Source organism: Zonotrichia leucophrys, chromosome 5 (genome assembly GCF_028769735.1).
Source record: "Zonotrichia leucophrys gambelii isolate GWCS_2022_RI chromosome 5, RI_Zleu_2.0, whole genome shotgun sequence".
NCBI classification, from domain to species: domain Eukaryota; kingdom Metazoa; phylum Chordata; class Aves; order Passeriformes; family Passerellidae; genus Zonotrichia; species Zonotrichia leucophrys.
In genome coordinates, this window is record NC_088175.1 from 41,197,575 (window position 1) to 41,224,122 (window position 26,548).

The following is a 26,548-nucleotide window of genomic DNA, read 5'->3' on the forward strand; positions in this document are numbered from 1 at the left end:
AACTGGATGGAGTATATTAAACGGGTGGAATGTCTGCTGCTTCCAAAGGCTAATGTTGGTTGGGGTTTCTTTCAGCTGTGTCATTTTAATGCTCTGTCAGAAAGAGCGTGTTCTTTACTGAAAGTCTCTCAAAAGCTGTTCACCTCCTTTTCAATGTCTGCAATAAATGTGTCTCAGGAAGATTAAAAATAAGGAGACGATAAACATTGCTGCTGTGAAAGTACGCCCAGGAGGAATACCAGCAGATCAAAAGCTTGAACTGAATTTAAGTGAATCCACACATCTTTGGTGAATTTGCCTGGAAAGGCAATTTCATATTTTATATTTTACTTTATACTGGTAGTCATTTTCTAATTAAAGGTCTAATAGAAAAAACAATGTCCTCAATTTTGTCTCCTATGTTAGAGGAAATACAGCAGCACTAAGAAATTTTGTTTTTTCAATGGATAAAAAGTTTTTTCACTCATAATAATGTATTATGAGCTGACTTCCTCTTTTCCATTCTCTCACCTGCTTATCCTGGCTTTTCTCCTTTGGCCGTCTCCAGTTCTCTCCCACTGACTGCTCTGTCCCATCCCTGCAGGGTGCCCTGCCTTTCGATGATGACAACTTGCGGCAACTGCTGGAGAAGGTGAAGCGTGGAGTGTTCCACATGCCCCATTTTATCCCCCCCGATTGTCAGAACCTTTTGCGGGGGATGATTGAAGTGGATGCCTCGAAACGTCTCACGGTAAGGAGGATTCATGAGCAAGGCTTCATTTCTCGCTTTGTTGCAGGAATGGTTGAGCAGCGAAGGTAACTTGGTGATTTGGTGGCATTCCAATGTGTTTCCTCCTGAGCAAAGGAGTGGAGTTGGTGGGGTCTTTGGGAAGAATACCATCTCTTTTGAGTCTTGAGGACAGATTGCTTTTGTGTTTATTCTGTAGCCTCATGATTCCCTTTCATATGTAACACTAAGCATTTAGGAGAAATCCCTCATAGCTTATCACAGAGCTACTGGCTCATTCACACCTTTTCGAGTCCACCTGAGTTGTCTGATTCTTCTGTCTGATACAGCAGTTTGCTGGGGGCATGATGCAAGTGTTTGAAGGTCACAGGTGTTAGTACTGGTATTTGAAGCTTTGCCATTAAACAGAGTGTGATTTTCTTACATTTCTGACAGAAGTGTTGACTTCTCACTTCAGGCCACATAAGCTGCATTGTATTCTATCCTGCATTTGCTCTGCATTATCCTTTAGCGGCCTTCAGAGCAAGTGTCTGCCAGTCTGCTCTTTCATCCTGTGCCCTGTGGTCCTGAGCACTTAGTCCCACAGTGCCGAGCTCTTGGCATTCAGCTCTGAGTCTGCATCTAGGATACATCCCATCACTACAACAGAGACCCTGCAAGAGTGAGGACTGTGAAGTGATTGTATCCTTTACTGACGCTGTGTTAATGTTTTAGGGAATTAAAAAACATTGGCAATTCAAATAATAATTTTGGAAAGTAAGATTGCCTGCTTGTCAGTGGAGGCGTGTGCCTTTATGGGTAGATTGCCCCTGTAAATCCTATTGTCAGGCCTTGGTGATGATTTTATACAGATTTACTAAGCTCACAGATTCTGAGTGGGAGTATGTATAAAGAAATGTAAATTTAAAACTCCTCCTGCTTCTTCAGTCTGCTAAAATATTTATAAATAAACTCTCAGATCACTGGTTGGCCTCTCTGCTGAGATTGGTAACAGTAGCATCAGTCTGTGCCAGCTGTGACGATGCTTTTGTGATGCAGGCACCTCTCTGCTAAGAAGTTCACTGAAATTCCCTTCACAACTCCCTGAAATAGTACCTGACATCTGGGTTTTTCTTGCATTCATTACCAGTCCAGGTCATGCTCTATTTGGTGGCATAGGGGAAAAGTTTATGTTATTTCTAGTATTTTGCAAACCCAGTAGCCATCACATTTTGCAGTACATAAATAGCACTGATTGAAAAAAAATATATTAGGCGCCTTAGAAGACCTTTTTAAAACAGATTTTTAAAGAAAGGAATAACATTTTCACAAGTATATTCACAGAAAGAACACTGCAGAGGTTAAAGCAATATCCTGAGAGATGAGACAGCTGTTCTTCATGGCCAAGAAAGTCCCAAAGTCCCTCTCAAGCTTAGCTTCCTTTCCATGATGTAAACATACCAGCTTCTCTCTTGTTTTGTTGGGATTTTTTTTCTCAAAAAAGTGCCAGTGGTCTAAGTATGTTAGGGAGCAGGTCATCAAGTGCTAGATCCTTCTTCAGATTGTTCTGAATTTTTCCACAGGGCAGAAAATAATAAATAATAACCCTAAATAATTTGAGTTGTGCAATACAGCTGGGAATGTACATGCATAGGAGAGAAAGCAGTTGAGGTAATTCAAGGTCTCAGAGTGACACTCATCCCCCTTCCTTTCTTGATCAAAATTAACCTCTTGCTTCCTTAGGGAGGGAAAAAAACCCAGATCAGGTAGTTATTGCCACACACTAACCATTGAATTATGAATAAGAGTTTGAAATAATACATATTAAAGAGCTGAGAGCTGGGAGGAAGAAAGGTTGGCTCTTTGTTATTAGCTGCAGTCTTTTTTTCATTATATGAGGGTCTGTGGGTTTGCTGTCCCTGCTGCTGTCACACTCCTGTGCTGTTAGTGAGCTGCTTGCTTTGACTGCCAGGCAGAAGGGAGCTCTTTGTTTACTGCACAGGAGCTGGGAATATAGAGTTCATTCTGAGGAGAGAGCTGAATTCTATTTTAGCTGTGTCCTATGAAAAAGGGTGTAAACATGGGTTTATTTGGAAGCCTCTATTCCTAGAAAATATCTCACTTGAATCAATTTGGTATTTATACAAAGATGTGAGCAAAATTGCAGCTTGGGTACAATAAGCACAGATGTAGCTGTTACTGTTACTGATCGTTTGCTCAATACCTCACTAGTGAATTCAGCAGAAAAATATTGTGAAATGTAAGGTGACTAGAATTTTTTTCTTTCATTTTTCACTTCCCCTCTCTGCTTTGTTCCTCTGTTTTTGATTTGTATCTTTTTTCCTTTTCATCCAACTGCATTTCCCTCCCTGCAGTAATTGCCATTTCACAGCACACCCACATCTTCCCCAGTCCATCTGTTAAAATGATCAACAAAAACAGAACCAGCATTCACATTTAACTGTCATCATTTGCTTCAGTGTTGGAGCTTGAGAAGATTAATGGAGGGGAGGGTACTCACAATTATTGTTGCTGGCCCTTTCCAGCCTTAAGAAGCAGGCATTAACTTTCTTTGTATATGATTCATTTGTGGGAACAAGACTTAGTGGAATATTGTTCACACTCACCATGTGTTAAATAGCTTCAAATATGGTTAATGGGACATCCTTGACCACTCTCATTTACTCTGCCTCTTTTACTAAACATGCTGTAAAATAAAAGACTTTGTGTTTTTCTTTTATTAAACATAAACTTTTCATTAAAAGTTGATCCTAGCTCCTGGTGATGGTGTGTCTGACCACCCATATTTATGAAAGGTGAAGTCAAACAAAGAATGAGTACTAAGTTGATCAGCATTTGAAAGAGCCTGTCTGAACAGTATGGCATAAAAAGAGCTTCAGTTAATGTACACAGATAATGTCTAAGAAGGGTTGTACTGGTCATCTGCATATTCATTAGAGGTAATTACTAGGGAGGGAAGGATTATTTAAGCTAAAGGAAGATACTGGCACAAAACCAAAGATATGTCAAATGGCTTTAAAGGAAAGTGGACTAGAAGCAAGAAGAATTTTAGGTATATCCATGGGGTTCTGGGACAACCTTCTAGTAGGAATAGTGTCAGGAGGGAAAAGTGAAGTAGTAATAAAGTTTGAGAAGGCTTAAGGGAGGTGTGCTCTGGGTGCCTAAAGTACTGCAGGATGAGGTTTCTTGTAGTTATGTGCTTTTCAAATGATTCAGTCTTGCTACAGCAGAGAATTACAGCTCCTGTAGTAGAAACCAGTTGTACTCTCAGCCAGTATTTTCTTCTCCAGGAAGACAAAGGGCAGAGGCACTTTTCTTTTAAGGATGGATTGGCACTATTGAAAATTTGTTTCTAGAGCAAGGTGGATCAGAGCAGATATTGCAGAATAAGCTATTCCAATAAAGCTGTTACATTGACATCTTATACTAGAGTAGAATGACTTGTTTTCTATGCTGGGTGTACACATAGGTGAAAATACCTATCCCTGAATATTACCTAAAAATTCCTTTAATTGCACCTAGTTTCAGAATCTTCACTCTGCTTTCTGATTTTGTTTTTTCTTGGATCTGATGCTAATCATGCTATGCAGAATCTAAAGAATATTAAGAAATTAAGAAGGGAAAACTCACCTGATTAATTTCTGTAGAAGGCCTTATGGCAAGGTGCCTATTCCATAATTAAAATTTTCTCACTTTACAACCTGTAGAATGGAGGCAATTGACCAATTGATGTATTTAGGCTGCCAAGGGCCTGTTCATGCCCCGTGGACGTAGGGAGGTCATGTCAAGGTCCCTGGAGGCTGCTTTATTACAGCTGCTACTGCTGAAATGGGTAATGGTTTTACCAGTGCTGTTTGCACTGCCAGCCTGAACTGTGTGGCCAAGAAAAGCCACAGGGTTTTTGTGTCTTGACATTACACAGTAGGTTTAAAGCTCAGACTAGGGGATCTTCTGGATGAAGAAGATTCATTTGAGGTGTGGATGCACAGATGGGTTTGAGGCTGGTCTTCTTCCGGACAGGGAAGTTTGAAATTTGACATGAGTTCAAGTTCAGAAGCCCTCATCTATATCCACAGACTTTAAGAAAGTTTTTCTTCAGGGCAGAACTTCTTAGCTTGGCAACTGCTCTGCTGAGATCAGTGCCGAGGATGTAGACAGCGCTGTCTTGTTTTCCATCTGCCTGTCTGTCTCCATCTGTTGTTCCCTGCCTTAGAATTCAGACGTAAGCTCTTTGTGGGAGGAGACCTCTTTTACTGATGAGCTTGTGCAGCTCTGTATCACAGTGGGTCTCTCATCTGTGAGAGAGGCTCCTCCATGCTTCTTCACTGTACAGGTTTAGTATTTGGAAGTATTTTTACGTAAAACCATGATAAAGGAATTCTCCCTCTCCTTCCATAACAGCATCTTAGCCTGCAGAAATCTCTCTGACTGTACATGTGCAGTGGATCTGAGCATGTTTTGTTATTTCGGAGATGATGTCATGAGACAGTTGCCTGCAGTGACTAGGAGGCATTAGGAAGCAGCATTTTTGCAGCTTCCATAAAATGGTATTAAACTGGGCAAACTCATGTGCAAACAGTAAGAAAAACCCTCTGGGAAGGGTTGTTAAATGCCTTTGTCACTTAAACACATTTAAACATTGTGTTTAAATGAAGGCAGGAGTGAGATTAGCTCCCACTGTGTATCTCCCTCCCCTGCACTGCACAGTAGGAAGAATGCAGACTTCTCCTTGTCAAAACCAATCGCCCTCCCATAACCCTCCTGTCACTTCAATGCAGACAAAAAGCAACAAAGCATTAATTAATCACCTTTAGAACGGTAGTGAAGATGTTGGCAGCAGCAAGCACACTTCTAATAACATTTCAATGCAATTACATTTGAATCAGCATAGAAAATGGGTTTGTAGAATACTTTTCATATCTGGGATATCTCAGCATATTTCACAGCAATGGTTTTGATGTGGATTGAGCGGCAGATGTGTGGGTAAACAGCAGCCATGAGAGCTGTCATACACCTTCAGATGTGTACCAAGGTGCAATGGGGCATCTCTTTCAGAAAAATGCTGTGTGTTCATTAGTTTGGAGGAGGTTGATCAGCAGGGGCGGGCAGGAGTCATTTGACATCTTCTCTGAAGGAGCCCAGAGGATCTGTGACTAAGACATGGACTGGTGACCCTCTTTTCTTTCCCCTCTCTAGCTCAGAAACTGAAGTGCTGTTGTCTGCTTTGCCATGGTGTTTCTGCATATCACAGGCACACAGAAGCACAGTGTCCCATGGAGACAAAAAATGCAGCAGAAAAAGCAAGCATGAAAGAGACTTGGACATTGCATAGCTGTATCATCTGCATCTTGTCTGAAATCATTAATCTCTCTAACCCTCCATGTGGTGTATGGGAAATAATGAGTAGATGTGGTTTTACCAGCACAGGAGGCGCAGTTCACCCCTTAGCAGATCCTCACAGAGCTATACATCTGTTAAGGAACAATTCTAAAATCCTGCCCCATGGAAGCTGTACAAAACAGGCTCTCCTTATGTTCTGTGATTGAACTTCAGCTTGCACAGAATCAGAAGGAAGAGGGCTGTGTCTCCAGGCTGTTGGGGGAACTCCCAAATCATGTCTTCATCTCCCCGGGAGGTGACAGTGTGTCAGGAATACTCCACTTTGCTCTGAAGAGAGCAGGGGTTAGAGGATGCCTAATGCAGGGGGCTGTGATGAAGGGGAGTTACTGTGGCAGGCTGGTGCCACGGCTGGAAGCTGTGCCAGTCTGCCTGGGCTGCTGGATCTGTGTGCTGGGGGCATTGGTGCTGCTTAGACAGATATGTGAGTGCCAGCTGCACCTCTGGTTGCAGTGTTGATGCAGTCTGGGGTTTCAAGGAGGCTGTTTGTTTCCCACACTGTTCCCTCCAGCCTCCTGTCATGCTTTCCTAAGCTGCATTCCATTGTTTCTTTGTTTTCAGGAAAAGCCCCGACTTACTTAAAAGAATGATCTCATATTTAGCCAAACTCATGTCTTACTGCTTTCCCAGACACGGAGCTGTTCCATAGCACAAAGGTCTCTGATTCCTTGGTCTCTGTGGCAAACACTTTGTATCTTTGAGATTTTGTTGTTTGTCTGTTCCTATCCTTTTCTGTTTGTTTCTTTTTCTCTCTGATTCTAATTATTGTGGAAGTGGACTGTAATAAGAGCAGGACAGCTGTCACCATTCTTCCTGACCATTGTAATTGGTCTGTGATTTCCTCTCATATGAGTTTTCTTCCAGCTCTCTCCTATCTTTCCCCTGAAAGTTGCACAAATGTGAGCCCATATGCAGTGAGTATGCATTTTGTTCTGCACCTACAAAGGTGCTGCATAATGATGAATATAAAAAAAATTCCCACATAACAAATAATCCCTGGACATCTAAGAAAAGTTATTTTCTGCTGTGATGATTAAAACAAAACATATTTGGAAGGTTCTGCTGAATGTACGTCATATGAACCTTCTGTTCTGTCTGCTGTTAAGGGTTTCTCTTGGAAAAATCATATTGCCTTCTTCTCCTGTGCTTGTGGGAAAAGATGTCATTGTAATGTTGGTGGAATCTGCCTTCCATAGGTGGTTGTGGCTACTTTCAGCTTTAATCAGTCCTTCATTGCATAGTGAAATTCTCATGTGTAGAACAGGAAAGAGGGAAGTAAAACAAATTTGTGGTCTCATGTTCAGGTGCAGAATTAGTAAATTGCATAGAACCTTTTTCTGCTTGGTCCTTGGAGTTCAGTGATAAATGTGAAGCCAATCTAGAATGTGTCCTGTATCCAGGAAGGTCATGCCACAGATGCACAAATTATTTTGTTAATTATCTGTTTGAACCTATTTTCTTCTTTCTTCCTCTCTCTTTTTCCCCAAAACAAAACTAGAAATGCAATTCAAGTATAAAGAATCAGCTATTATGCACATACAAAAAGGAGCAGTTAGATTACAGAGGGAAGGACTTGGGAAGGGAAAAGCTTGAATTTCCAAAACAGTTACCTGTGAAGCTTTGCACTCAGCATTTGCCTGGGACTTGCTCCTGACTGATGAATTATGTCTGGAATTACAGTGCCATTTCCAGTGGGATGGGTATTTATTCCAGTAGGATGAGTAGCTCTTTATGCAGCATAAAGTTTCTGTTGTATGCATATGTCCATCTCTGAAATTTTGGATATACTTGAATAAGCCTTGAATAAGGATGACTTGTAGAGTTACCTTTTCTATTTTACAGCACTAATTCCTTGTTTTCTTTTCCTTTACAGCTAGAACATATTCAGAAACACATATGGTATATGTAAGTAACTTCTTAAAAATTTTTTTGCATACGTTCATTGTTGATTCTGGTATTCTAGTGTTCTGTGAAGAAACCACTAGAAGAGTGAGGCTGGAGTTTGAAAGCAGGTTTCATATATGTGAGAAAAAGAGGCAGAGAACAGAGAAACATCTTATTTTTTATTTTTCTACCCTTTGCTACTCATATAATTGCATTTATATGTACCAACCCAGGAACGTTTTTTGTACAATGGCTAACAACTGTTTAAAATAAGACATTCAGTCCAGCAACTTGCTGTGTTAAAGAGATACCTGCAGGTGATCAGCAAAAAAATACCCACCTAGCAACCATATTTAGTTTGCTATCCAAGTGCTACAGACAATCCCTTGTAATACCTTCTTGACAAGAAAGCTTTCATTTGTTCCTTCTTGGCATCTTGGCTTTTCTCTGAAGTAGAAACAAAAATGATGGTATTGATAAGTAAGCACCTGTGACCAAGAGCTTCTCTGTCTCATAATCCCACTCCTTTTTCATAGCAAACTATGAGGCTGTTTCTGACCTTGTAACCTGTTGATGTGAGAGTACTTCTGTGACTTGATTAAAAACAGCAGTCCTGACAGTGAAACAGGAGGTCTGTGAGAAAAGTACATGTCTGGTGGTTTGGGTGTAAGGAAGATTGATGGCTTTTAAAAGTGACCTTGCTCTTTGTGTAGCCTTAGTAGTATTTCAAGAAGCCTAAGTAAATAAACTTTTTCTACTATGATATCCTAATCAAATTAAGGAGAATATTTCACATAATAAACAAGGAAATTATGCTTGGACACATTTCCCAGGTGGGTGATAAGGAAAGTCCTACCTTCATAATCCTGTCATTACTCTTGAGAAGTACTCGAGGATGATGTGAACTGATATATAAACCTGTCACCATGAAAAAAAAAACCCACTTTTTCTTTATTTGTTTTGTTTTCTCTAATTCTATTTTATGGGCCATGTTCACCTCTGGATTTATATGACTTCAGTAGGACCTGAGGGGGTTTTGTTGAATAGTTAAGAAAAAAATTGGAACTACAAAAACCTTAGTTTACCTGAAATAGTGGCAGCACTCTGCCCATGGCTTTTCCATGTTCTCTTCAGTTACCAGACATGGCACCTTTTTAAACCAAAGAAGTACTGGAGGTTTCCTACACATACTTTTTTCATTTTTTTTAAACTCTCATGGGTAAATATTGAACAAATGGAGTGGGGAAATCTCTAATTGTAATCTCTAAAATCCCTCCTATAAGGTCTTGCTAGCAGTTGCAGAAGTAAATGGTGTTTACATCAGATTGCACAGATAATTCCCTCTGTTTCTTCATGGAGTGAAATCATCTGACACTCTCCAGGCTTTTATCAGAACTGGAAATTAAAGGAAAAGTCATTGATCATGTATATTGTTATTTTTATCCTCCTCAAGATTTTTGCCTGGAATTTTTCACTTGTTGAAGGACTGTTGTCCCAGGCTCACATATGCAGTTGTGCAGGTGTGCATTACTTTAGTCTATATTTAGAATTTGAAAATTTTTTTCCTTTGGAGACATAAACATTTGAACACTGTCATGTACTTCTCAATGAAGGTCAGACTCTTTGATAATTGACTCAGTAAACAGCATCTGAGGCTGTTTTCAGAAGTAGAAACTGGATTTTGCAAAAGGAAGTCTCCTCTGGACTCCCGGGGTAGTCAGTGCAGAAAGGCTCTTTCAGATGTCCCTTCAGATTGCCTAAAAAGAAGTTTCTGCTCAAAATAGCTTTTTTAATGAGTCTCTTTCTCATTTTCTCTGTACTGGCCAAGGGTTGACCTCAGGAGGTTAACATCCTGTGGCTGATTTTAGTCAGTGAATAATCTTGCCGTCTCCAAAACTCAACTGCTTTCATCTGGTAATGTTTCACAACCTCTTTGCATTTATTTTGCCTGGAAATACTCATGCTGACACAGAAGGGGCTGTAGTGTTTTATCCTATGGCTGTTTTGCTCACCCCTTAATTTTTTTTCTTTATTTTATCTACTATTCTATGTAAAATCTTCATCCTTTGTCATCTATAGGTTACTGACCTGAAAGTTGTACTCAGAAAATTGAAGCGGTTTCACTTGATTCTTCAAATAAATGTTGAGGCTACTATAAAACTGAAGAAAAGATTTAATTGCAGATTTAGGCAGGCAGAGAAAGAGGTCTTGAAAGCTGAAATCATGATTCACAAGGCTGAAAAAGGAAGAAAGAAACCTAAGTGAAACCTTTCCTCAGCAACCTCCAGTCCTTGCTCTCCCACCCAAATTAATTCAGTGAGGTTTTTCAAGCATTTTTAATTGAAATAATTTATTTTTACCTCAAATGCAGGTTATCATAAACCAGAAAATAAACAGCAGTTATTTTCACATTTTTTAATAAAGTAAGAGGACAAATAAAATTACCTATTATGGTAAATACCCACTCCTGTAACGTTGAGTATATTGCCTTAATTGTGAAGGTACCAACTTGCTAAATCAAGAAAAAGAATAAATGTACTGGTTCTGCTTTGCTTTGCACTGATGCAAATGGGCATCTCGGTGAAATTCATGAGAGAATTTCATGGAGAGACTGAAAAAGTCCACCCTGATCAGGAATCACAGCCATTGTATCCACCAATCCTCACAAAAGAGGGTGGGTTTTAAAGCAGCAATTACATTCATGTGGGCCTTTAAAAAAATATATGTGATTTGCAGTAGTCACTGTGTGACATTGTTTGATGTCTGTGTGGGCTGCAATGCAACAAATTTGTCACTCTGCTAGACTGAGAATGGAACAGGCATTGCAGTCATGCCAATCACAGCCCAGACCCGGTGATTTTCGTTTCCTGAAGCTCTGAATTGCGCTGCCAAATGACAAGACACCTCTTTGCAGATTCAACTTGTACCTGATGAGGCGGTGTGAAAATTCCTGACTGTATCTGAGGCTGACCAGGTGCAGGGCATAAGGAAATGCCACCCTGGAGTGCAGGGAGGATGGCAAGCTGTGCTCTCTAGAAACGGCTCCTGTGCTGACTGATACTAAAGAAAATTGTATATTCTGTTCAGACAAGGGCAGCTAGTGGGAAATCCAGGTTTCCTGGAAATTTTGAAAGACAATAATTCTTTTTAATCTCTTTTAATTACCTTAAGGACATCTGCTTGTAACACGAATGATTAATTAAGTCAATACTTTTCAGAAGTGAACTGTAGATCATTAAAAAGCAAAAACACTCAGCTGCTGTTCAAAGGTCTACCCTGCAAGAATTTATCTTAATGACAAGCTCATCACTGGATTTAATAGTGCAAGGTTATGAACTAATCATTGCTTATTACCTTCTGAGAGCTAGATCTTAATTCTAAGAGGTAGGAGTAGTAACCTCTTAGAAGGAATAAGATGTTTCTTTAGTTGAACAAGGATTTTTGAGTTTAGCCCTTAGATTCAGGATCATGGTGGCATTGCAGAGTCTCACTTCTGCAATGGAGCCATCAGAAGCTGTGTTTTAGTGGTTTAACACACAAGAACAAATCCCAAGTAGCAGCAGATTTTATGTCCTCCGTGTTTACTTACAGTCCCCTAAATTGAGTAAAACTGAAAGGGTATGTGTTAGTGCTCCTCGTAAGAGAGGTGGGATCCTGACCCATGTTGTCATGACCCATGTAATGAGTACCAGAGTGACTCCATGACATCCAGGTAGGGCTGAGCACATTCTTACTGCTTCAGAAGAAGATAAAACGAACATTTCTGAGGAGACTTTGCAAGTGATGTCCCACAAACAGAACAGATGCCTCACAACTGCATTTCTTGCTTGAAAATGAATTCCAGGTAGCACTCAGCAATCTCCTGTGGTTGTCCCAGCATGTGACTGTCCTACTCTGGATACATTGACTTAGTATTGCTTTCTTACCTCGGAGGAGATAATCTGCATTGGCTCTTTTTAAGGTGTATGGTCTCTATTTTTGGTACACTGGCTGAGACCTTGGGCTCATGTATATGAACTTATCAGAGCTGATTTCTAGCTTACACAAGAAAAAGTAAGGACATTTGGATTGGAACTCCTTTTTCTGTGTAGATCCTTGGATAGCTACATTGAGTGAGAATATTTTAAACTGTGTGAGCAAATTCACAAGTTGTGGCCACCCTATTTTTTCCAGCATCAAAAAGAAGAATCTCTTCTAGTCCAAACACAGCCCCTACAAACAGCAAATGGTGACAGTTGAAATATTCCTGATTGCTGTTGTCCATGCTGGGAGCTTGGACACAGCAGTCACACATTTGAACCACATAAAGGAAGGGGAGGACCCCACTCACGGAGCTGGGAAACTTCAACATTGCATGAAGCAGCTATTGAGAAATAGCTGAGGTTCAGAGTAGACAATTTCTCCAACCAAAACACAGACACCACCACCAAACCCACCTCTTTGAGTGGATAGAGTTTACATTAATTGCTCACTGCCTTCCAAAAGAAAATCAAAGGATATTCAGGATGTCTGCAATATATATCATTAGTCAGTTAGATATACCCTGACACCTTGACCTGTTTCTTGCAGTCATGGCCTTTAATTGCAATGAATAATCAATATTTCCTGAGCCTAGTGAATGGGATGAGATAATTGTGCAGAAAGCCTGTGTTAACTACATTTGAAAGAGTAATATGTTCTACTGCTAATGGTGTGTTCTGAGGTCTGCCACTGACCTCGGGCATTGCACTTGAGCCAAAATTTTCAAATTTGCATGTCTTAAGAGAAGCGGAGATTGTCATGTTTGGGTGTGTAATTAAGCAGCATGGTTTTCCCCCAAAGCCCTTTAAAGTGTGTCAAGTAGGAGCCTGAGCATGAGGTCTCTTAATCACATTGGAAGTGTTAACGAAAGAAACTGCTGCAGTGCCGGTCATAATCAGAATTGGTGAAAAAGAGTGTTCAGAGCTCCTTCTTTGATAGGGAATCATTCAGCTTGTACTTTTCAGCCTGATAGTCTGAGGTCTGGCCAGCTGATGAGACAAAATCTCTGAAAACATGTAGTGTTTTATAAATGTTTGGCATTAGGATGCTGAGCAGCTGCTTCTATTACAAGGGCACTGGTAAGTGAAGTTCCTATTGCCTCGCTGGCTGAACACAGACATTTCTCATTAAAGACCCAAATCCACAACCTGCTGGTCAGTCTTAGTCTTCATGACAGTTTCTTATGAGAATAATATCTGTCTGGTTGGAAGCTCTGGTCTCTCAGTGGGAATTTAGCAAGCTGTTTCCATCTGTTGCTGCAGGCTGTGTTTCAGAGTATGGGTTCATTTGTGACTCATGTTTCTTTTCTCTCCTTTCCCTCCCCCTTTCTCTCTCTCATCTTCTTTCCTCTGCAGAGGGGGTAAGAATGAGCCAGAACCAGAGCAACCAATCCCTCGAAAGGTGCAGATTCGTTCTCTGCCTTCCTTGGAGGATATTGATCCAGACGTGTTAGATAGCATGCACTCGTTAGGCTGCTTCCGTGACCGAAATAAACTCTTACAGGACTTGTTGTCGGAAGAGTAAGCACTTGCTCAGTCTTCATATCAGTTGGGTGTCCAGGGGCTGGGATGCTTATGAACCTGGGGAGAGGTAGAGAGCACTTTAACTGATGTCTCTCTCTCTCTCTCTGAGTGACTGGTAAGAACTTCTCACCCTCTGGCAGTTCATTTGCTGGTGAGGTGATGGGAACGAGCACTGAGCCTTTCTTGCTCCACGGGTCAGAAGCTCACAGCCTGACCAGCAATGCAGCCACTGTGCTATTTCTTCCCTAGCTGCCAAGCCAGGTCACTTCATGAAAACATGGGCTGCACAGTCCACATGGGGAGGTATCATTGCTGATGTTTGTGTTGGATATGCTTTTGTTTCCAAATTTTTATTTATTTCAAACCTATGCCTAAGTCCTGAGGTGTTAAGAGGGACAGGTGGTAGAAAGAGCACTTAGAAGCTCAGGAGACCTGTGTGGCTGCCACTCTTGGTTTGAACTTCCTGGGGACACATAACCTTGACTGTCTGTGCCTCTGTTCCGGGTTGTGGAATATGGGAATCTTATTTCCTTTCCTTTCCTCACTAGCTGCTTGTTGGAGGCAGCAAGGGTCTGAAAAGCTTTCTGGGTTGTGTATCTAGCTGTCATGTACATGTTATGACCACATCCAGCTCATTTAGAGTCACTGTGACTGTTTATTTGATGAGAAAATTTTATGTACATGTTGACCTTTTTTTTCTTCTCAAATGTAAAAGGGTTTTTTTCTTCCTTTTTTCAGAGAAAACCAAGAAAAAATGATTTATTTTCTTCTGCTTGACCGGAAGGAGAGGTATCCTAGTCATGAAGATGAGGATCTTCCCCCTAGAAATGAAATAGGTACTGCAGATATGACCTTAGTCACCATAAACCTGTCTGAACTAGTTCCTCTTCACTTTTTTCTTTTTTAGATTCTGATTTTATTTTAATTTAAACCCAAACCCTAGCATCGCTGTTACCTTCCCACTGGAATGGTGTACTCAGCACTGGTGAGAATCCTCAGCCTGGGGCAGGCAGGTCTGTTCTGTGGTTAAACTAGAAGGCTTCATCTTTCAAGACATGCCTGTCTCACAGAGCAGAAACATCCAAGTAGGTCTTGAATGGGATCTTAAAAAATGAGCTGTGAACGCACAGGCTGACTCTATGCAGGCAGATGAGGTTTAGCAATATAATCTAGTGGCAGAATTTTCTAATTACAAGTCTCAGTGTGGTGTTGCAGAAGGCTGCTCACGGACTTCAGTTAGTAAGAAACTGTGTAGCTGCATCCCTCTGCAGTTACATATGTGCACATTCTCTTCTCTGGAAGTGAATACATGCACTGCTGAAAGTATGAATCATATAACTTAGCTGTTTTATAGTACATAAATCAAATTCCCATGTTTTTAGACTTAGAAAGATTTTAAAAGCTTAATTCACAATAAGATTACATACCTTACAAAGCTCTTGTGATACCACTTTATTCCTATTTATTCATTGGTTTTTTAGGATGCTGCTCATCACCACTAATCCAGACAACAGGAAAACTGCTTCCCAAGGAGCTAACTATATAAGGGAGTCTTGATGTGCAGACAAGTTTAATAAAGGATTAGTCACTTCTAGCAATTATCTGAAACAGAATTTTGCATAGAAATGTGGAGATTTTCAGGTATTGTACTTGAGCACTTTGAAGACTAGAAGCAAAGTGCCCTTTATTTTCACTGGAAGGCCTGGAATCTCATGAGCTTTCAGGGCAGTGCTATATTGCATAGCATTTGCTAATGCTTCATTAAATTATTAACCTATCCAAGTTCCAGGCTCCAGGCCCTATAATTTTGCAGGGAAATCTCTTCTACAGGAGAAGAGATGAAATTTCTTAGTTAACACAGCAATTTTAAACTCCTGCCTGGGTGGAGCTACAGAGACCATGTTAGCAAGGATCCTGATGAAGATGGGTAGCTGTGCCAGCTGCAGGTCCTGTGGTCCAAAGCCCCTTGTTCAGTGCAGTTTGTCATCTAGCACTCCGCTAATCAGCTTTTGACTCAAACAGATTATCCTGCCGTGTAAGGACAGCATCATCTTGTTTTAGAAATGCTTTTGTCATAAGAAAAAAAACAAGATGACTCTAGAATCTTCAAACCCAGCATGTAAGTGAATATGTAGCTATGCCCTAAATGCAATGCATACCTCTTCTACATGCCAAAGTATTTTCATGGTTTGAACTGAAATATTATGGTCCACTCTTGTATTTTTTTGTGCAGGGAGTGAAAATGTTTCCTAACAGGGAAACACTGACTGCATCTATGTGCCTCACCCACACATTTGAGCATTATTCTTTGAGTGTTTGTATTTCCTCTTCCACAGGGGATTTCCATGTCCTCTGTTCCCAGCGGTATCTCTGAGAACATGGGGCAAGGTTTAATTAGGAGCAGTCATGTGTCTGATGAATATCTCATCATTAGCCATTAGCAATGGCCTTGCACAAACAAAGAAAAGCAGAGAACAAGTAACAGTTTAATAGCAGCAGCTTGAAGAAACCATGTTCATGAGAGTTGTGTATTGTCTGAGCTCTTGCAAAAAAAAAAAAGCATCTGAGAATATTTTGCTTTTTCATCTTTGTGGGCATATTAAGTCTCAGAAAGAATGGATAGAGGTGAAAATATGGCCAGCTACAGATTGCCCTTTCTTCTGGTGTCCCTTTTGTCTGTTTCCGCTGTATGAAGTTTCTTCCAAGAGCCAAGGAAGGGCCACTTCCAACATTTTTCACATGCAGCTCCATTTTCTTTACGTTAAAACATGGGAATGAGAAACTTCTCAGTAAAAAGAATGAATGTCAACTAATGTCTCCATGAGAAAAAGGATTTTATGGGGTGAAGTTTCTTAATAAACCAGAGAACAAAAGTTTGGGCCAGAATACGTACAGAAGATAGAGATGCCTCATCCAAACTCAGAAGGTGAACCTTTATTTCCCACCTTCTGTGAGAAGGCAGATTTATAATTGGATCATTACCTATATGATTCTATCTTCGTATGTAAAAATCCTTAGGAATGGCTTTGCTTTTCTGATATGAAGTAAAAGGAAAAGGCTTCCACAGTATTGTCACTGTCACTGGGCTATGGCCTGAATTTTCTTCACCATGTCCAGAGAGTTAAAGAAGAGAAGGGCAAATACTGGAAGTTTTCCTATTTTTAGTTCCTGGGCTTATGCAAAATCTTCTACAGCTTTTGTATGACACCACTTAAGTAATTTTGGCAGGATGGGTGTGTATATAAATAATTCTTTAGTATCTTTAGCCTTGACAGTGGTGGTGCCCTGTCATTTCTTAATCAGACCTTTCTAAAAAGTATGTTCAATACTTGCTACTCTTGGCCATGTGTACTGTAGGATTGTAGCCAATTTTAAATAGGGATCAAATATCTTTATTAGAAGCTCAACTGCATTAATGCAAGCTTTGGATGTATTTTCCATCCAACTTTTGTGAATTGTTCCTGAATTTATAGATGCATTTCACCACCCGCTCTTTTTGCTTATTGTCTGTCTTTGATAACTTAAAATATAGATTAGAAATCAATTTCTTCCAGCATCTTAAGCAGAAAGGGCTGATACAAAAGAATCATTTAGCTTGTTAGCAATATCCTTTTCCTCCTCAGTTTTCTGTTGATTCCCTCATGGCCCCTCCGGCTAATGTTCTTCTCTCAGGTTTTCTCTTTCTGATGGTTGTACAAAAGACTGTAATTCAAGTTTTTTGCTAATTCCTCTTCATATTTCTTCTTTGCTGTGTTTTAAAGTCCAGCTTTCAAGAAAATGGCATGTCACTTTTGTAAATGTCATTTGGCTGAGTTTCCATTCCTGTTTTGAACATTCGTGGATCAAATTGACTTTTAAAATATCTGTTCATAAAGTATTTTTCTTGGCTTTTTCTCTTTATTGTTTAACTTATTTGTTTGAGCTCATTCATCACCATTCTTTTGACATTTGATGCTTTCTTCATCTTCCTTCTTCCTTTCTTTTAAACTGCTCTATTTTACTTTCCTTTTTTATGTCTGGTATCCTGCTACAAAACTTGTATCCATTTTGTGTTATATATACACTGAACATTCTTGTTATATGTGTTACTATGGTGTAGATACACTCCTGAACTACCAGTTGTTCTGTAGCATGAATTCTTTCTCATATTTTGAACTTGCTTGAAGAAGCAGGAGTTTGAAATATTTAAACCTTGTCCCAGCTTACTTTTGACCACTTACACATATGCAGCTGAAGTCACACAGTATGAATGCTTTATTTGGTTTATCTACCTTTGTTTTTCTGTTAGCTTTATGCACTCTGTTTTTTTCTTATCTGGAGGTCATTGCCTATACCATTTTCTACTATCTTTTTATTGCTGGATAGAGTTTGAAATGGAGTGAGATGCAAGTACACTTTTTTATCTAATTAATTTTTAAGTGGAATATTACTACTTCTAACACAAAGGATACTTGGGTTATACTGTAATGGGGTCAGTTGTTATCACTAATCCATTTGCATTGAACCGTCTTAGCTTATGCTCATTGTTTCAAGGATAAGCTCTGCCTCAAAGAGATATTGTTCTAAAAAACATGATGTTAGAAAGAGAGAAGGAATGAGTACATAGTGGGTGTGAGGGCAGGATAATAAAGGGCAGGCAGTACAGGTAGAATTGTCAAGTGTGGTTTTTCTGGTTTTGCACAGGAATTCTGGCAGAAGAGGAAGCCTTAAGGACTGGGCACTGTGAGCTGCTTTGTAACAGCAGGGGTGAAGGATGCCTTCTTTCACAAGTGGTCCCCACTAAAATTAAAAACGTATCTATAAATAGAGGCAGGGAACTAAAATAGCCCAAGCAAAGGAAAGAAAATCCTTCTGTATTTTTTTCCGCCTTTCTCCTTTATACTGTTTTGATGCTATGTGTGGTGTTAGCTATAAAATGTCTCAGCTGGTCTGTATTTGGTTCCCTGCTTCACCATGAAGAGGTGGATGATTTGGCAAGTCACCTTCTGCAATGCATTTTGGCATCTAAAGACTCTTCTCAGAACAGTTTAAGTACTCCTCAGAACCTCAGTAAATGTTTGTCAACATCTTTAGGAATGAATTGCCTTTAAATATCTCTTATATATCTTTATATATCTTTTATATATCTTTAAATATCTCTTATACCTCAGTTTGCACTCTGCAAAGCTAAAGTAGCACTTTGATACCTCATAGAATTGTTACACACTAAAATGTGTATAGTATTTCATTTGCTATAGTAGTAAAAGCTGTATGGTGTGGCTCTCATTGAAAGATTTGTCTCAGGTAGACAAGCCTGTTTAATTTGTAATGCTTCTGAAGGAGGAAAAATATAAATCAGCAGGAAGAACCTGAAATCTAATCTTAAAGATGCAAAAAAAAGGGTATTCTTTCAGAGCAGAATGCAATTCTGAATGTACTCCTGTCCCTGTGTCACATTTAATCTGGCTGGCAGGGATGTGGAAGGCAAGCTCGAGCAACCTGGGTACATACACAGGATCCCTGGATGGCTCATGCTCTGCCTAGCAGCTTGTGCTATAGTCCATGCTGTCACCTTGTATCATCCTGTTATTACTGTTACCAGCTTTGTAAGCTAATTTCTGCAAGCTGTGGTATAGCTGTACCTCTATTTTGCAGTGCTCACAACACCTTCAGGGCAGAGGCAGGGCTCCTTCTCTCTGCAGGTGGATTGCAAGTTACGTTTAATGCTTGCAAATTTGGAACAAGGGAGAAACTAAAAATGTCCACCTCCATCATGAAGAGATCTGTCTTTGTGGGGGAGGTGTGAGAGTGAAACTGTGGAGAGAGCATTTTACCCACCTGTGTGAGGTAAGTCCCAGCAGAATTGAGCTGACAGCGCTTTGTTTCCGGGCAGATCCCCCCAGGAAGCGCGTGGACTCCCCAATGCTGAACAGGCACGGGAAGCGGCGGCCCGAGAGGAAATCCATGGAGGTTCTCAGCGTGACAGATGGTGGATCCCCAGTTCCTGCTCGCAGAGCCATCGAAATGGCACAGCATGGACAGAGGTGGGTCTGTGCTTCGCCCAGGAGCCCTGCCTGCCTGGGTCTGCTCCCCCGCTTTGTGTTACACATACAAAGGAGCTGTGGGGCTTTCCTGTTTGCTCCAGCACTCATTACGCCTTCCAGTCACATCTGCAACGTGATCTGGCAGCCAGCAGTGCTTGTGCAGAAGTCCTGCCAGGGACTTAAGGGTTCTGTTTGCTTGCAGTTATTCCTCAGGAAGCCACCATGTCCTCTGGGCAAGACCCATCTCCCCCCTTTTTAATTATTGAGGGTATGGGCATGCATTCTAAGCTTGCAATACAGGCTGGCTGGGCAATGGGAACACATGAGGGCTTTGGGAGGTCTCAGACACATGTGACCTGTCAAACAGGATAAATTACCTTCTGCTTGTTCTTCTCTGTCTCCAGAGCCTACAACAGGAATCTAGGTGACTATCTGGGATTAGGTTCCTAGCTTTTGGGCACCTGAAGTTAAATGAACACCATGCTCCATGTCATCAAAACAGCTTGAATCTGAAAAGCCCTGTCCAGGCATCTTGTAGATGCCTCTAAAATGTGCTGTCAGAGCCAGAATGCATCTGAAATGGCACATAAATCACCACATGCTTGTAAAGTGATGGAATATGTATAATTGTCCTCTTTTCTATCAAAGAAAGTGTCAGTCTTGTGGAGAAACAGCAGAGGAAAATGGTGTCTCCTCAAGGCAAGTTCTGGGAGAGTAAGTGAACTGTGGAAATTCACTTATGTGAGCCATGGAAGTTGCTTCCTCACTCCCTATGACTAGCCCAAGGGAAGCACATGCATTTGGTTTCACACTTGCATTAATCAATCAGTATAAAGAACACTTCCCATATATGAATGATGATGATGATGATGCTGTAACTTCTGTTTCAGTTTTTACATAATTTTTTATTTGTTCAGCTCTTAAGATCTGTTAAAAAAAAAAAAGCCTGCTGTGCCCAGAAGCTCCCTTTGCTGACTGAGAACTGGGTGAAGAACATGAAATAATTTCACAGATATTCCAGAGGCCCCTAGAATTGCTGGAAACTTTTCCTGGCAATTGTTACAGTTCTATCTGCCGTGAAGAAAGAACGGTGATTTCCAGAATCTGCTAGGACTTATTTCAGACTGGCTATGTGACCTTGAGACTGCCATAAAGACTTCTTGACATATTGTAGGTTGGGAAACCTGTCTCAAATATGTGATTTGGTGTGAGGTGTGGGTGAAGGAATTGTTCAGGACAGGGTGTGCTCAGTGTTCCTAACAGGCCTCAAAGGAGTAAGGATGAGCACAGCACTGACTCCTCGTTCCACCTGCAGTGTTTACTCTGCTGCAGGGTGATGGGGGGGACATGAGGCCTCCAGAGCCAGGCAGAGGCAAATCACTTCTCCCCACCCCAAAGCTCCTTCACAGGGAGTGTCCAACTGAATGGAACAATCATGAGGTGTTAAATTGACCACAGCATTTTCTGAGAGCTGAAACGATTTTTTTCATATCTAAACTTTGAATTTGGGTTCAGAAGCCTGAAGAGGCAAAGCTGTGTCTTGCTATTCAAAGTATTTCTTTTGCTTTTAAATGTCTCACTCAGTTCTGCACATGAGGAAACAGTTGAAGTCAAAAGGTCTGGGATAAGTTCAGGGGAGAGATATATCCAGGCTACATAACAGTAAACAAGGTCTTTGGCTTAAGGAGGAAGCAAAACCTGCAGGCACAAAAGAGATATGGGGCAATGCATACCACAGGTCAGGAATGGACATAAAAGTGTGATTAAGGGTGGAGAAAGGGAGTAATAACACCATTATTGATGATGATGGGCATGGTAGTGCTTGTTTTTGAAGGGGTTAAAGGGAAGTTGTTATTTTATTCCACGTGTGAGCTTCCATAATTCATCCCATGCACATGCAGAGATGACAATGGCACATTTCGTGCTGCTGGCGACACAGTCGTTTATAACCCGAACTGGCTTCACTAACGAACCCCACTGCATGGGGAGTGTCTGGGGACAATGCATTGCTGATGGGACACCATCTGTCAGAGCACTCAGTAACAAAGTGACAAGTGGTGCCTTCCACCAAGAATGGGGATTTTTAATGGCTAGGTGCATATTATATCCCATGAAATGACCCACTGACAGTTGGTTTTACAGCAGTAGGGTTTAGATCCCCAAGGAGAATGCTTTTTTAAGAATTACCTTTTTTGATCTCAAGAGACAACTATTCAGTGCTTTTATCCTACAATACAAGGAAGACTGACCATGGAATCAGGTCTCCTATTTAAACACAGATGACTTGTGTAAACATCTGGAGAAACAGCGCCATTGCTTCTTCCTTGAGCTGGCAAAAATATACTTCTCACCAGTGGACAAAACACACCCAAGTGTCTTGTGATTTAGTCCTACTTTCCTCTTTCCCGGTAGTAAACAGATATTTGCTTGCATAAGGAGGATTTCTGTTACGACCTCGGGTTTGCATGTCTGTATCATGATCTGTGCTTTTGGTAACAGTGTGGGAGCCCTACAAGTGTCTGGTCTTGGCTTGTTTAGGGCATATCTTTCCACTGAAATTTAAAACTTGGCAGCTTCCAGACTGAGAAAGTATTAAGTGAAAAACATAATCCTTCAGTGACTTGGTTTTGAATAATGGACGAGGAAAACTCACGCAAAAGCTGCTTGTGGAGCTTACAGGCTCCTTGAAATGCTTGTGCCAACCTCTCCAGGTGTTCTCCAATGGATCCTTGTGAATGGCAAAGTTGGTATGCATAAATTCTAGCCCCTCTAAAAGTGGTGACTAAGTTTTGTTAGTTCTTGGGTTTCCCTGCTAGTTGTCAACTAAACTGGGTTCATAATTATATCTTAATTACTTCTGCTGTTTTGGTATCCCCACCTCTCAGACTATCTGATATTTCATTGAAATGTCAAAAGAAAAGAAGTAGGTTCTAAACTTAGTTTAACATCAGCTAATTTGTCCCTTGTGCTAAAATCACAACAGACTAGGAAGAATTCCATGGGAGCAAGAATCCAGCAGGGATATGGCAGAAATTTTCAGCAGCTTTGCTGTGAGAGTCCAAAAACCATTCTAAAATGGGCTTCATTAACTATTCATTTTCTTCTAGTTTTTGAAGTGGAGAGCTTGCATGAGAGATCAGCTAACATTAGGAAGCAGTGTTCTGTGAAACAGTGAAGTGAAATATATTACAGAGAGCTGCCCTTTTAGCAAAGCACAGGGAATTTCACTTCTAAGCTGCAGGGATTCAGACCCAAGATGAGAAAGACGGGCATTTCTCTATACACTGAGTATAAGGAAGAGAGTTGCGAGTTAAGTGGTAATGGACCCTACAAATTAGAATACAAAATGGATTACTCTTCCTCTAAGAGGCTCTATGGTCTGATTTTAACCTTTTCTGAGAGCATGCTTAGTGTTGAGGTCTTCTGGAAAAGTCATGAGTAATGAATGCTTTGCAATTAATGCTTCAGGTGTGTTCTGTTTTCCCTGGACACTGTGACAAAGTAGATGGTACCTGGGTTTTAAATTAAATAAAGGAGAGCAAGGTTTACAAGTGTGCATGGGGGAAGTCATCTTAGACCTCAGAAGTCAGGGGAAGATAATGAACTTGAGCACTGTGTAGGCTTGAGCCATGACTGTAAAGTAAAGGAAAGGTTTTTCAGAGCGTTGCTTAAAAAGGGGAGGATGGGTTGGGGGACTGGGTGTCCAGCATTGCTACAGGTGACTCTCTTTTATAAAAATGTCCACACTAGTAACTGTGTTTTCTCGCTTTGTTCCTGCCATAGTAAAACAATGTTCAGTAAAAGCCTGGATATCTCTGAAGCCAATCCCAAATTCAACAAAGAAGAAAGGTATAAACACTGACAATATGTTCCTCTCCTCTACCTCACTGCTGAGACCTTAAAGATGCAGTACTTACCTTCTCTGTGTGGGGACAGAGCTGTTCTCTCTTTCTTCTTTAGAGAGAAGCAAAGAGGGCGGGATATTTACAGCTCCACACTATGTGCATTTTTGTACAGTACCATTCATTTGAGGCTATCCCCAATGCAGCCTTGGACTGTACCAATTATTTCCCCACTCAAATTTCATCCTACTGCTATTTCTGGTTCAGTTCTGCCATGAGTAGAAGTTCTGCCCAGGGTAGAAGATGTATTTGCTTAAGACTTCTTTGGGAAGGATTGGAATATAAAACACTAGGAAAGCCCAGAATGTTCCACTCTGAGCATTAGAGACAGCAGCACAACTGAGTGAGTGACAACAGTGGTAGGAAAATTTGGAAATTCAGTCTGATAGACAAAATATTAAGGACCTCTGGTAAGAGACAAGCTCTTTAAGACTACCCAGAGGACACAGGAGGAAAACATGGTTGAAAACAGGGTTTTTGGAGGATGATTCTAATCCAACAGTTCAAGTGACAGATGCTGAAGAACAGCAGAAAGGGTAACACCCAACTCTCAACAGAGGCACAATGGAAGACAGGTAGGCCACCACATTTACAGACTTTAAGTGGCCTTATGTGGGTCCATGAACACAAAAAAACGTTCATACTTTTGTATAGATTTTTAGTGTATATGTTGTTTCTAAACTTTTGATCTCAGAGGAAGAGAATTTTTCTCTGTGTTGAAAACTGGCATCCCAAAGGATAACTCTTCATCAAAATGTAATCCTTACACATTTTGAACAAACACTAAGCTTACCCAAAGGTTACAAGTGTGGCATATGATTCAAAAAGAGAGGCGCAATGGCTTCCTTAAAGGAACCTATGGACTTTGCAAACCATTCTTATTTCCATTTCCCGTTTTCATAGAAATATTTCTATACAGAGATAAAGGTGGCCCTTATGCCTCAGGAGAATTGCAGGATGTGTGAGGGACTGTTTTGGCCTTTTGCAGTCTGAGACAGTCTTCTGTGGTCAATGTTTCAAGTCCTGAACCTGCCACAGCGAGGAGCATCGTGCATTTGCAGGAGAGATTGTGCCTCGTGCAGTGTGTAAAGCACCCTCTCTAAGGTGCCAAAAACCAGCAGGCATTGGATTGGACCTGATTTGTTAGCAACCTTGTAGTTCCACAGCCATAAAGAAGTAGTGGTTATACAGCCTACTATACAGGCTGTATATATACTATACTATACAGGCTGGGCTATCCTGGGCTGTTAGCACAGACATGGAAATTCCTGTTCCTTTCTCTGATACTCCCTATGTGTAAGTTCTGCTCTTTAACATGTGGCACTTCTTGCATTAAAAGTTAGTCCAAGGTTACTCCAAAAGTGAGATTTTTCATAGTAATTAGGAATCAGGTCCAGTAAAAGAGATGCATACATTTTATCTGTGACAGGAGAGGAGTCTTTCAGTGGATGTTCTAAGCACCATTCCTTGTCCCTTTGTCCTTCTCTGGCAGCTGCTGCAGCTGTGTTAGGAGCAGAAGAAATGACACTTCTGTATCTTCTGTGGGAATTTCTTAAATCCACATAGGCATTTTGTGTTCCTTCTCAAAGGTGGTATTTTTCAGAAGACAGGAGGAGAAGGTTAGAGCACTGCATGAGGATCACCCACAGTCCTGCTCATTCAAGGACCAGGCTGAATTTTTGAGGACCACATTCACTGTGGTCTTATCTCCCTCTCACTTCTGAGTCAAGTGAACGACCTCAGTGATGGGAATGGGAGAGAACCTGGATTCTAGATCTGTGCACAACCACATGAAAGGAAGGGGTAGCCAGCAAAGAGGACCCCAGCAAAATGGGGTCTCATAAATCAGGGTGGCCATTAAATTTTTGTTCAGTGTTTAATTGTCCAATTTTATGATACCTTTTTTAAAGGAATACTGCATCTTTAAGGGTCCCTTCCCTCTAGATGCACATGGTTGTCTTAGTAGCTGAGGCCACTGTCCCTTTCTTTTTCTTTTTCTTTCTGACTTTCTTTCACCCCCTCTTTCAGTGCTTCTCTTCTTCTGTATCTGGGTTGCTGCAGCTCCGTAGTTCACTTGCTTCAGTATTATAGGGAATGCACATGTCTGCGCTTCTGGGTCTATTGTGTCCTGGGATTGTTCATTTTTTTTTAAACTTCATTCCCCCTTTCCTTTACCCTATTGTCAATTTGCTTTCCATTCTCTTTGTTAACCTCTTCAGTGCCTTCCCTATTGGGAAAATGACTTGAAAGAAACATTATTGAACCTTCTTGCACCCATTCTATTTACATTTGACTATTCTGCATGTGTGAATATGGGTGTATTTTCTATATAAATATACACACAGGTTCCAGTATATGCAATGGGTGTCAATTTGCTCTTGTCAGTTACATCACCGTAGATAGATTGGTACAGGTATAATTGAGGACAGCATTTGTTCCTAAATATATACATATATTTGTATATATATGTGAATTAGATTTTACCCAAATTTGCACTCCACAGGCTGAAATATAAATGGAGTGTCACTCAAACACATGAAAAAGAACTTACTGTAATGCTTCTTTCCACTTCTCTATCAATGCATAGCACAACAGCTTTTTTGTCCTATTCTGACTGCATTTTCATTTTAACTGTTCCCAAAACTGCCTTGGTGGCTCAGCCCAGCACTTGCAATGTTGATGTAACTGGAGGCATGGCTAGTTGCACTGAGCAGTAAACTGTGAAATCTACTGGGCATATATTAAATTTGGCATTTCTGTCTTGTGGCGAATGGATTTTCCTCACCCAGCCAGAGGTAGCTCTGGCAGCTTGGGAGCCTCTTATTGAAAATGGAGAGAATGAGAGAGAGAAAGTGACAGAGAGGAAAAAAAACATTGCACCTAACTTGAAAATAATTTGGCTTAATAACACCAAACCGTTTTTTTATTTCTAATCTAATCTTTGTTAATGTGAAAAGGTGGTGACATTTTCCTGAGTTTGCTTACCTGCACCCCTGAAAACTTAATAACCTGACAATTCTATTTCCATTTTGAATGCTTTGGTTAGTAGATAAAAATTAAGAATGCTGATGT

The 26,548-nt window shown here is 40.7% G+C and overlaps 1 protein-coding gene across 11 annotated transcripts in view; it reads left to right on the plus strand.

Moving 5' to 3' along the window:
- Window positions 1-26,548, plus strand: part of BRSK2 (BR serine/threonine kinase 2) — a 305,642-nt gene that overhangs the window by 236,364 nt on the left and 42,730 nt on the right. For 8 of the 11 annotated variants that reach the window (XM_064714734.1, XM_064714736.1, XM_064714737.1 and 5 more), the window contains exons 8-13: window positions 584-730; window positions 7,998-8,029; window positions 13,384-13,548; window positions 14,290-14,387; window positions 19,424-19,574; window positions 23,358-23,423. In XM_064714734.1, the coding sequence (XP_064570804.1) occupies window positions 584-730; window positions 7,998-8,029; window positions 13,384-13,548; window positions 14,290-14,387; window positions 19,424-19,574; window positions 23,358-23,423 (659 nt within the window). The remainder of the gene's footprint in view (window positions 1-583; window positions 731-7,997; window positions 8,030-13,383; window positions 13,549-14,289; window positions 14,388-19,423; window positions 19,575-23,357; window positions 23,424-26,548) is intronic. The other 3 variants (XM_064714739.1, XM_064714741.1, XM_064714742.1) reach the window with 1 other exon arrangement.